Source organism: Chrysochloris asiatica, unplaced genomic scaffold (assembly GCF_000296735.1).
Source record: "Chrysochloris asiatica unplaced genomic scaffold, ChrAsi1.0 scaffold00031, whole genome shotgun sequence".
In the NCBI taxonomy this organism is placed as follows: Eukaryota; Metazoa; Chordata; class Mammalia; order Afrosoricida; family Chrysochloridae; genus Chrysochloris; species Chrysochloris asiatica.
Window position 1 is genome coordinate 17617091 of NW_006408549.1, and position 12266 is coordinate 17629356.

At 35.1% G+C, this 12266-nt stretch overlaps 1 protein-coding gene across 1 annotated transcript in view; it reads left to right on the forward strand.

Annotated features, from left to right (window-relative positions):
- MMP16 (matrix metallopeptidase 16 (membrane-inserted)) overlaps positions 1–12266 on the forward strand; it is a 403580-nt gene that overhangs the window by 189584 nt on the left and 201730 nt on the right. Inside the window, exon 3 of the mRNA XM_006859234.1 lies at positions 7763–7885. Coding sequence (XP_006859296.1) covers positions 7763–7885 — 123 coding nt within the window. The remainder of the gene's footprint in view (positions 1–7762; positions 7886–12266) is intronic.

A 12266-nucleotide genomic window follows, 5' to 3' on the forward strand; every position in this document is an offset into this window, starting at 1 on the left:
CAGAGTTCTGGGACCATCCCCTGAGCCTGCTTGGTCGGGTATTCTGTGTTGTTGTTGGCGGAGCTCTCTGCTATACGTCCACCCGATCCGCCATCTTGTTTGTTCTTGAAATCCTGTTTTAAAAGTACTTGTTGTTAATGTTTGTTATTCATCGATTGACCATTTCTTTATTCAATAACTGTTTCTTGAGTAGTACTAAATCTTTGAAAAAAGTACATGCAGTTACCAAAAATTATATTTTGCCATCTAATGTGTATATAATAAGGTTGGTCATATTTCTATTCCATAAAGAGAGAAAAACATACAAAAATGATCTGAAATATAAACTTAAAAAGCAATTTTAAAATATAAATAAATTACCTTCTCTGACATTTTAAAGGGATGATAAATATTCACTGTGGAGACCTGGTGTGATGGTGTAGGATAAGCACTGGTGGGTTTGAACTGCAAAATAAGCAGTTTTGCAGTTCAAACCCACCAGTCACTCCTTGGAAACCCTATACAGTATTACTGAGTTAGAGCTGACTTGACAGTGCTTAACAGCAGAACCAATAATTTCTATAATTTTTCTGCAGTAGTTTTAATATTAGCAATAGAATTTGTATATTTTGGCCTTCTGCTCTCCAAGCATTGTAATTTGCTCTGACAAATGAAATACCAAAGTTGAAGCTTGCATTTGAAGTTCTGATAGATGTGGTGTTGATGGTATACCATGGAGTTGGCCTGTGTAGGGTTTCTAGAGCTGTAAATCTTGACGGGAACAGAAAGCCTCATCTTTCTTCTGTTAAGTAACTGGTAGATTTGGACTGCTGACCTTGTGATTAGCAGCCCAGTTTGGAATCCACTATGTGATATAGTTTACAATTAATATAAACAGAAAATAGCAAATCCTGTGATTCATTCCTGTTTCTAGCATAGAATTTTATTCAAATTGCCTTCTTCACTCCAATATTTTATACAGCTTTCTTTTTTCTTATGGAGAACTGTTATCTTCATTTACTTTCTTGGGAAAGTAGACACATTTTTAAGACATGTATATATTGTTGTCTTAGGAAACTAATTACTTAAATTGCTTGAATGACTTACTTAACTAGTGAGAGAATAAAAGGGAAATAATTAATAGTTAGTACTCAGTAGTAAAACTAAGAAAGTGAAATCCTATAAGAGGTGGACTCTGTGTTTTGCCCTGGTTTTCAGCCCTCTTGCTGCCTATTGGAAGGATTTTCCTAAAATAGCTGGAAGAAAGCATTTGTCAGGTTATTAATGAAAACAATGATGTGCAGGATTTATTTTGGTACTTTTTTGAAGGGGGTCTGAGCATGTGTAATTGTTTTCTAACTGAAGCATGTGAAAAAAATATGGAACTATCGAAGAGGATGAATATACAGTGGTTCAGATTCCTGACTAGGAGACATGATATTGTCAGTGGTTAGGAGTTAAAAGAGCACTTTTACAAGTCTAGAATTATGGAGGAAATATCATCTTTTTAGTATAAAAATTATAAAGTTAAGCTCAACTATATCAGCAGCAATCAATCAAAACCAGGTTTTTGTTTGTTTGTTTCTGTTGGTAGTTGTTTTGGGTTTGGTTTTGTTTTTTAACCAAACTGTTCTAGTTTATGCTTTGGAATTAGAAACACATCTTCCCATTCACAAAGTATTATACTTGGTAGTGATTTCTCGGTGAATCCTCTCAAGCCTAGTTAAACCTTATTATTTTTCTTGTAGTCTATGTTTTCTGTGGTTTCTTTGGACTGGTTGGGGACTTCACCCTCATTGGCACTCAAGCTACAAACTCAGTGGCTTAACTTGCCTCTCTTCTGTCTATTCCACTGATTGATCCTTAGTCTTAAGGTGTTGCTCCGGGCGCTCTGCTCAAATAGTGCTCTGTTTTTGGAAGTATAAGCCCCATAATCATGCTATTAGAGCAATTGTCTATGTTTTTGTAATCTCCAATGAAAGTGTGGTAACAATTCATGCTGAAATTGCACTCAATTAATTTTGTACTGTCAAGTTATAAGCATGAATTTGTATCTAAGCTTTATTACAGAAAATATTGGCTACAGTTTATAGACCTAAAATTATTCCTTAGTATTAAAATAATATGTTAGAATCCATTATTAGATGCTATAAACACTAATCTAATTTTAGACTCTTGTTAAGATAAGCTGTTTTAAAAATTAAATAGCCCCATCATCCTTTATCAGATAGATATTTTGTGCATTTGATGTATAATCCTTGGATAATAAAAGTAATGACCCCAATTTGTGGTAATTCATATATTATGTTGATGAAATTATTTTCAAATAACAGATTTTCATATTACCTTAAATATTGTCTTATATTGCTTTAATACTGTCTGTGGGGAGATTGTAAAATATATATATGCATTTCCTCAAAGATAATGAATCCAATCTCTTATGGTGCATTGGTTCTTTTGTGTGGGAAGTATGATCACTTAACTTTCTTAGTAATTGGGAAGATCCCTATTATGCATAAAACAGATGTGTTTAGTAAGGAAGGAAAAAGAGCACAGTGTTACTGAGAATGAGTTTGTGGTTTGTTTTCATAGTGTTCACTTTAATTTTGCGATCTTAGTCCACTTTTTTCTGTGTAAACAGTGGCATCCATAGAAGCCTACTTGATGAGTTAACACATTTAAGGTGGAAAACCTTTCTTTTTGTTTTCCCTCTTGTTTTAACTTACTTTCATATTACAAGAATTTTTTTTTTTTTGGTCCCACCATTGACAGTATAGTAGCTAGAGAAAGATAGTTGATGGCTAAAATTAGCTGGGAGCTTAAATTCCTATTCCGAAAGGTAAAAGGTAAAACACTTGTTCACATGTCATATCATGGTGCCAGATTTTTCTGTGTTCAGATTTTTAAGTAATTTAACTTTGCCACTGCAGTCTTATGCATAATATGTAGATCCATGAAGGAGGCTAATGAGTTGATAGATGTTTTTAAAGAGATAGATCATAAACAAGAATGTACTGTAAACATATTAACATTTCTAAGACCTAAATTAATTTATTGAATCACTCCTCTCCATGACTGTAGGACTTGACACTATGAATACAAACAGAGTTAAAGAAGTTCTTCAATGATAAAAATGATTGTATTCAAAAATTTCTAGAAGGATCAGTTGGAGACAACTATAAAGAGTACAAACTATTCTTATCCATCATAAAACTTGAAGAAGTCTGAAGGTTAGAAAAGTGTTTCATATATTATGCTGATGAATAATTTTCTTAATGTACCAATTCATAAGGGAGTGATAATTTCCTTTGTAGTCAAAGTAGGCATATGTCTAGAGACACAGTGTGTTTAACTCCAATTCTAGGTGGTATATTTTAGTGCTGTTTTCTGTGGACATTTATAGGTGATATTATGTTTATTGATTAAATGGTAAAAGGACCATATAGTTTCCTATGGTGGCCTTTTATGTATGGCACAAATGCCCTACTCAGTTACTGAAACTAGTACACTATTTGGTTCTTAGTTGTTACTACAAACTTGTATAGAAGTTGATGGTAACTTCATTTACATAAAACAGGACAGTACAGCTATTGATATTCTTAATATCAAAGTATCAAGGATGCACTGTCTGAACAGCATAAATTCATGTCATCACACATCAAAGTGAGTTGGAATGCATTGATAGCTCTGTACTGCCTTTGCTGCTGCTTCGCTACTGCAATTGCAATTACTTTCTCCTGTTTGTATTATGATACTATTAATATAGTCACCACAGTTACTGTCTTCCAGACATTATTACATATTCTTTGTGTCTCACATGATTTAACACATTTCATTCTCACAGCAACTCAATAAAACCAGTTTGTGTCAAGTCAGTGCCAACTCAGTACAACTTTGTTGTTAAGTGCTGTCAAGTCACTTCTGACTCATGGCGACCCTATTTAGGGTTTCCAAGGAGCAGCTGGTGGGTTTGAGCTTCTGACCTTGTGATTCACAGTCCGGTGATGATCCCACAGCACCATACCAGGAGTGTACGTTACTTGTGTCAAAATAGAATTGTGCTCCCTAAGGCTTTTGATGGCTGACTTTTTGAAAATAAATGTCCAGGCCTTTTTTCTAAGGTAATATTATCATCTTCATTTTCCAGTTAAGGGAACTGAGTCTTAGAAAGGAAAAGTAGTTTGCCTAATGCCATGGAGAGATGGTGTTTGTTGACCCAGGCAGTCATCCTTTATAATACAGAGTACTGATGTCAGTTTTCGTTGTTGTGGTCTTGCTTTTTTTTTTCCAAGTTAAGAAACATATAGGGCAGTGAGGGGATTAGTCTGCAAAATAACATGCAATCTTAGTCCATTTGCTTCATATTACTTCTCAGAGGTACCACTGGGCTCTGCCCTATGCCAAACTTGCTGCTCCACTCATAAGCCAATGGAACATAGATACAGACACATACAGATTGGAATTCACAGCACAAGAAGCACTCTGTTGGGATGGTGAAACGTGCCGTATGAGTTGTATCTTGAAGAAATCTCTGGTTCAACAGGAACGAATAGTATGTCAGACAGAGGTTAATACAAAGGCAGAGAGATTTTGTTCTGCAGGAGCTCAGGAAGTAGGGGAGACATGCTATGAGGCTGAATCACATTCTTTCTGTAAATGCATTGTATACTTAACACAGAGAGAGCATATCTGTGCTTCTGTGCTTTGAGAAGGCTTGTCTTTAGGAACAAGAGGAAAGTCTGTGATGAGAATGAGGGATATGTGAGAAATTTTTAAGACAGAAGAAATTACCTCATAATTGATTAGATGCAGGGAGAGAGCAGCAAACGATAGTACCAGCATTTCTGGCTTGGACATTGGAAGACTGTTGAGGCTTTCATCTGAGAAAAAGCATTACAGGAAGTGGTACAAATTTGAGGTATGAATATCGTGAACATGTAACAGTAGAAATGATCATAGGACATCTAGATGGAGATATAAAAGTACTCATCCAATTATATTGTATTTTTTATCATGTGTATCTTACCTATAGACTTGAGCTCAACAAGGAAAGGACTTTTTACCTCATTCATTTGTCCTTTTATCTGTACTATTCTTTCCCATTTCTTAGCATGCTGTAAGAGTGAAAAATATTGTAGGATGAATGAGTCAGTGAGTGATTGAATAAATTAATGAATGAATAGTTGAAGCAAAGGGAAAAAAATGAAATGGGCAAACGCTTAATAGATGTATAAGGAATTTATTAGCAGAGGTATCTTTTAGCAGAAGAATTAAATTGTTTTCATTGTTGTGAGTGCTATCCAGTCAATTCTAACACACAGAGACCCATGTAAAAGAGGAAAACGGGAGAGTAAAACCATAGGTTTTCCTGTCGGTTAATCTTTATGGAAACACATAGCCAGGTCTTTCTACCAATGAAAAGCTGTTGAGTTCAAACCACCAACCTTTCCATTAGCAACCGAGCACTTAAGCATTACACCACCAGGACTCCTTGTTAAATTGTTAAGTGCCGTTTAATTAATTAGCCCCTGTAGTGTAGTGGTTACGAATTGGGCTGCGAACCGCAAAGTTAACAGTTCGAAACTACCAGCTGCTACGAGGGAGAAAGATGAGGATTTCTGCCCCTGTAAAGATTTACAGCCTCGGAAACCCTGTACAAGGTCGCTGTGAGTCGGAACCAATTCCACGGCACATAACCACCAACAACCACTACCATAGTTTCCAAGAAGCATCTGGGGGGTTTGAACTGCCAGCCTTTTGTTTGCTGTCCTGTACTGACTCCTTAGAGGAGTTAAATATGTATCCTTAGAAACTTGACTTTAGGATGATGTATTGCTATTACTGTGAAACTTAGACTGCAGTCAACATATTGTTATTTTTGTGAAGTGCTGTCATGTCAATTACGACCCATAGCGACCCTGTATAGGGTTTCCAAGAAGCCATTGGTGAGCTTGAACCACCGACCTTGTAGTGCAAATGACTTTGCAGTCTGATGCATTAGCCCACAGCGCCACACCAGGACTCCAGTCAACATATGAATGACTTAAAATGAAAATGTACATTAATGAATTTATATATTTTTAATTTCTGGGTCCAGAATGGTTACAGTCTTCATCATTGAATTTTCTGGATAACTAAAGTAATTTTGAATATGAAAATACACTCTTATCCTGATCATGTAACTAGTTTTATTTTCTAACTTTTATCTCACTAATATTTCAAAAATATTTCTTTTCTGAGGACTTACTTAAATTAAATATATTTTCTTAGCTAATTGTAAGTGTGCCACAGCTCACAAGCAGTGAATTCTCTTATATTTCATAATTCCGTATTGTTTTTTCTCCCAATACTTTTAGTGAGATAAAGTTAAGTGCCTGCCTCAGGAAGGCCATAATTAATGAAACAATATAACAAAAAAAGCAGTTTAAATTACCATAGGCAAACCAGTAATGGTTCATATCTGTTAGATAAATTTCTATCTAAATCTTACAAAAAGGAATAAAAAAATAATCTTTCATGTAAAAATTACAGTGTTCTCTATCCATCTACATAATGACTGTCCTTTGAGAATTGCTTATATGTCTGAAATATGTAAAGTACTGGGACTAGGTAGATCACTTGCCATTAAGTATTTTTCAGTTTGGTGAAATGTTTTGTTCAAATTTTATTGAGTTTAGGAATGCAATGGGAATATTAACAATAAGAGTTTCTTCAGTCTCAGCTATTCTGTGTCCTGTAGGGTCACTGTGGGGATTGACTCATCAGCAGTGGGTTTGGATTTGGGTTTTAGTCTCAACTCCAGAAAGTTTGATTCAATAGTTCTGAGTAGGCTTTTGGGAATTAGCATTTACAAAGAGTCCCAGGTGATTTGGAGACTTTACAAAAGCAAAAGGTGATATCCTAAAATAATCCTAGATTGCGTTTAAAACTGGAATGGAATTTGTCAAGACCAATCAATGCAGGATGTTAGTGTTTATTGGAAAATTGGTCAAATATCTTAAGTAAATAAAAACCATTATTTAATTGTTTCATGAAGATATTCTTATATTCACAAAATATTAGCTGATTTATCACATACAAGATGTAAACTATTTCATTTGTCTTTGGATAGTCATTTCTATATTCAATTCTTATTATTTAAGGAGAGTATGAATTTTAAGTAGCTGGTGAAATACAGATAGATTGATTCTTTTATTCTTTAATTTCTGATTCTTGTAGTGTCATAAAGGTCCTGCATTAACTTTATAAATGTTAATGGGTATAATAAATATAAATAGAATTTTCTGATACATTAAGAAAAAGTACTCAAATTAATGAATACTTTTTCATTAGACAGGATGTAGGAATACATAGAAAACATGGCGAAGGTCAAATGGGTCCCTTTAAAAACATTATACATATATGTATAATTGTAAGGTCTGTTTGAACCACAAGGTTGTCAGTTCAAACTCACCAGCAGCTCCTTGGAACCTCTATACAGGGTCACTATGAGTCGAAACAGACACTTGTTTTTAAGTGCCATAGTATTAAGTTTCCGAGTCTGTAAATCTTTACTGGAGCAGAAAGCCTCATCTTTATCCCACAGAGAGGCTAGTAGGCTTGAACTGGCTACCTTGTGGTTCACAGTCTAGTGTTTATTTCGAATTTCAGCAAAATTTCAGCAAAATATCCCTAAGTTTCCCTTTTTGATCATCACAGTCTAAGGTTGATTTCTTAACTGATTTTCTTTTGAAATGTTTGATTAATGTTTATGTTAATTAACTGGAAATATTTATTCTCACAGCTGGATGAAGAAGCCTCGATGTGGTGTACCTGACCAAACAAGAGGTAGCTCCAAATTTAATATTCGTCGAAAACGATATGCATTAACAGGACAAAAGTGGCAGCACAAGCACATCACTTATAGGTATGACAATTAATGATGAATTAGCCTCTCTTTCTATTTTGTTCACTGATAGATATTTTAACATTATTTAGGTATCCACTTGTGCTGGGTTAATATAGAATAAATATTAACATATAAGGCTATAATGCTAAGTAAATAAGGTACTTAAAACTCTACAGTTGAGAAGAGAATTAGTTCTTCATTTACAGAATTTGTAAAAGATCTTTGAGACATTGGAATTTTTTGTAAAACAGACTTTCTAGCTTATGGAATGAATGCCAATATGGTGAGGGACTTTGAGATGAGCTACATATATTCTAACATAATACATTCTTTGGCAGGTATCTTATTCTAAAATAAATTGTAAGTAATATTTAAATAATCTCCATTTAAAGAAAAAACCTCTTTTAATCTATTCCTTAACTTATAGTCACAGTCTACCATTGTATGGTGTGTTTTTTTTTTTTTTTTTTTGAAGCAAGTGGGTCATCTTTTCTTGTTTAACATTAAATGAAGGATACTTAAGGTGTATGAGGGTCTTCCAGGGTGGTGTGACAATTGCTATTTATGGAGATGTTTATATTTATTCATTTATTCACTACACTACTGTTTATTGCATCTCAGTATAAACAAAGAACATTGTTAAGCATTAGGGATAGAACATTTAATGAAACATTGATGCACTTTCTATCCTCATGTGTACAGTTATGTGGAGAAGTTGAACAATCATAAATGCGATGACAATTGTAAGAGGGGAAGAAGAGGAAGCAATAGGGATGTAAACCAGGAGCATCCAACCACTCTCTACAAAACCAAAGAATTCACCTTTTATTTAAGATTCAGAGGGTGAGAAAGAACTGGTTCAAACAAGGGGCAAAACAAGAGGGAGAATACTTCGGCAAAAGAATAGTATGTTAGTAGCTGTCTTGATCATATCACATGAATAGAATGTACAATTTTATAATTCTCATTCTTTGTATAAGTAGTCATATAAATATGCTTAAAGATAAAATTAAAAAGCTAATATATTCATGTTTGCCATGTATACAGACTGCTATGTGCCATTTGAATTTATTTGGAAAAGTTTTTCCATCTAACCTTGCATCACCATGCTACCCAAGATTATTATCATATAGTACTTACATACTTCGAGTATTTCTGAAGATTAGGAAAATAAAAAAGAAGGCAACTTTAAAAAAGAAGGCAACTTTACTCTGAGACCACATAGTGGGTATTCACCATTATTTAAATTTGATGGTTACATTTTATATGTTCTGGACTTCCAAAAAAACTCCCAAAAAACAGCAACAAGGAATCTATTATACTAATAAATAAATATGAAAGCAATGAAAAAATATCCCATAACCATTGTCAATTTTGACCCCTAGCAACCATAAAGGACAGAGTATAAGAGCACCATATGTATTCTGAGGCTGTTGGTCTTTACAAACTCAGACAGCTTCGTCTCTCTCCCACAGAGAAGCTAGAAGCTGGTGGGTTTGGATTTTTTAGTCTGAAACCTAATAGTTAAACCACTTCTCTTTTTCCAATAAATGGAGCATTTATGTTCCTTTTCCAACATGCCTTCTATCACCAAGTGAATTAGTCATCAAATAATGCTTAGTGAGCTGAGAAATTGTATAGACCTTAAAAAACATTTGTAGATTTTGATTAAAAATGATGGAAAGGAATTGCTTTTCCGGCCAGATGGCAGAGTAGACATTCTGATCCACTCTCCTAATTAAATGCTAAATGAGCTATATTAAAATACACAAAATAAAATATATTTTAAAATGCACTTTTGAGCTGAAACAAAAATGATGGCATCTACAAAGTTCAAAAGGCAAAGGAAATCAGGCCACTTAGGAACTGAATATATAGACCAGGTGTAGCGACACTGAGCTTCCATCTTGCAGTAGTGTAGAGCATTCTAGGAGAAATTCCATGTATTCACTTTGGTAGATACAAACCAAAACCCAACAAACCAGCCATTCAAGGAAATTTAACATCTTTTTTTATGATAACCAAAAATATGAGCAAAGAATGACAAGTCCTTAATTTGAAAGCAAGTTTCTAAAATATTAAAAACTGTATTTTGTTATATATTTCTCATGTAATAAATATGAAATGATAAAAAAATCTTTGAAGAAAAATAAAAATACATACTTTTTAACCACTATTTCTATTTACCTGCATTGTTATGGTTAAATACCGTCAAGTAAGTTCAACTCATTTTATTGTTGTTGTTAAGCATTATTGAGTCTGTTCTGATCCATTGCAACCTTGTATAGGATTTCTGAGGAGCAGCTGGTAAGCTTGAACTGCTGACCTTGCAGTCGGGTGCTTGTCTTACAGTGCCACACCAATAATCATGTGCCAGCATTATATAACTAATTATAATGGTAAGGAAAGAAAAAGACATGAAAGGTACAAGAATTTATAAAGAAGAAAAAAATTGATATTAGTCTCAGTTTATATCATCATCAGTCAATATTGGAAACCCATAAAATGTGTCTTGAATTTTTTTTTTTTATTAAAAAGAATAAGAGAGGTGGCAAGATGGAGGGTTATGCAGGAACACTACACAGACCCTATACAATAAAGATATGGAGAATCAAATGAGACAGATGCAGATGATAGTCCTGGAACTATGAGTTTCAGATGAAGGGGTAGAGAAGTGTATTGAATGCTTGCTAGGAAAGGAAACTAAATGGACATGACACACAAAGAAAACAGGTGATCTGTGCTGACTGGTCAGGTGCAGTATGGCCATCTTGACATTTTTTAAGTGGCTTTACAGACAGACAGTGACTTGGTGGTACAAAGGCATACTGTTGACTGGCGAAGAAAAAAGTACAATTTTTTTCTTGTTCCTCACATTCCCATGGTCACAACCAGAGGTGTGGCCAACCCTGTACTAACCCTTACTACAAGAGAGAGCTGCTGACCAACCACAAACACAAAGAGACAGGCAGACAGGTGACCTCTGCCAGCTAGCCAGGTACAGCTCTGTCAGCTTGAACTTTTGTGGGCATCTTTGAAGGCAGAGAGTGGCTTGACTGTGCAGACACATACTGCTTATTGGCGGAGAGGAAGACGTCTTTTTTTTGTTGTTCTCCAAGTTCCCCTAAAGATCAGAAGCATACTCCCAGCAAAGTTCTTGCTCTCAGACTGGTTGAAGCCACCTGGTGGGAACTGTGCATTTGTGAGATATATCAAAGTGAGTTGGAACATATCTACACCGACCCCAGTACCTGGATTCAGGTGAGACCTACTTCAGATGTGCAGAGCCAGTTCTGGCCAGCTCTGGATTAGCAGGAACTCTTGCACTTTGATGCCCTGGGTTAGAAAAGACCCTGATCTCGATTGCTTTGGGGTCTGCACAAATGACGTCAGGATTGGATGCTCAAAACAGAAAACACCTAGGCCTATTGGGACTCCATGTGGCTTGGGGGCCATCTCATCCCTTGCCCGCTTACTGCATTAGCCCCTTAACTGAAAAGAACTGCCTAAGATCTCTCCTTTCTGGGTATGACACCTGGCCGGTTTATTTCCTTTCATTGTATTTGTTTATTTTTTGTCCACTCCTTCCTCTTTTTACCTTCCCTTGTTCTTTATACTTTCTATCTACACTTTCATTTTCTTTTCTTCTGTTTCTTTTTCCTCTGACTTCTTTCTATTTTTATTTTTTTGTTCTTGGTTTTTCTTTCCTACTACTCTCTGGTTTCTCTCTCTCTCTCTCTTTTTTTTTTAAATCCATCTCCCTTATAGTGTTTAGTGCTTTTTCTTTCTTTTTATTTTTCTCATCTGTGTTTTGTTATTTTTTCCCCTCTTTTCTCTTTTAATTATAGTATTCATTTTCTGAGGTCACTGAAAACTCTATGACTAGCAGAGAAACATTGTCAGATACAGGACCGGAAGGTAGGAAGGCACTCAGAATGCGACTGGGGGAAAAAATGCCTCCTCAAAGTAGAGTTGACCATGATGACGTGAATAGAGTTAAGCTCGGGAGAGAAAAGCGAACAGAACCTTCATTTACTGATGGGCCACAACTCAAAATGAAGAGAAACAGCTGTAACATCATTAGACAGCATAAGAGACGACTATACACGTTGGCCTCACTAAATGGAATACATAGAAATCAAACTGATTTGATTTGAAATCAACTTGATTTGAAATGTGTGGAAAGATATGATGGAAAAGCTGTATATCATCAGTCAAAACAAGGATAGGGCAGACTGTGGAATGGACCATCAATTACTCATATGCAAATTCAAACTGAAGCTGAAGAAAATGAAAACAAGTCTATGAGAGCCAAAATATGACCTTGAATTTATCCCACCTGAATTTAGAGATCATCTGAAGAACAGATTTGATGAATTAAACACTAAAGACCGAAGAC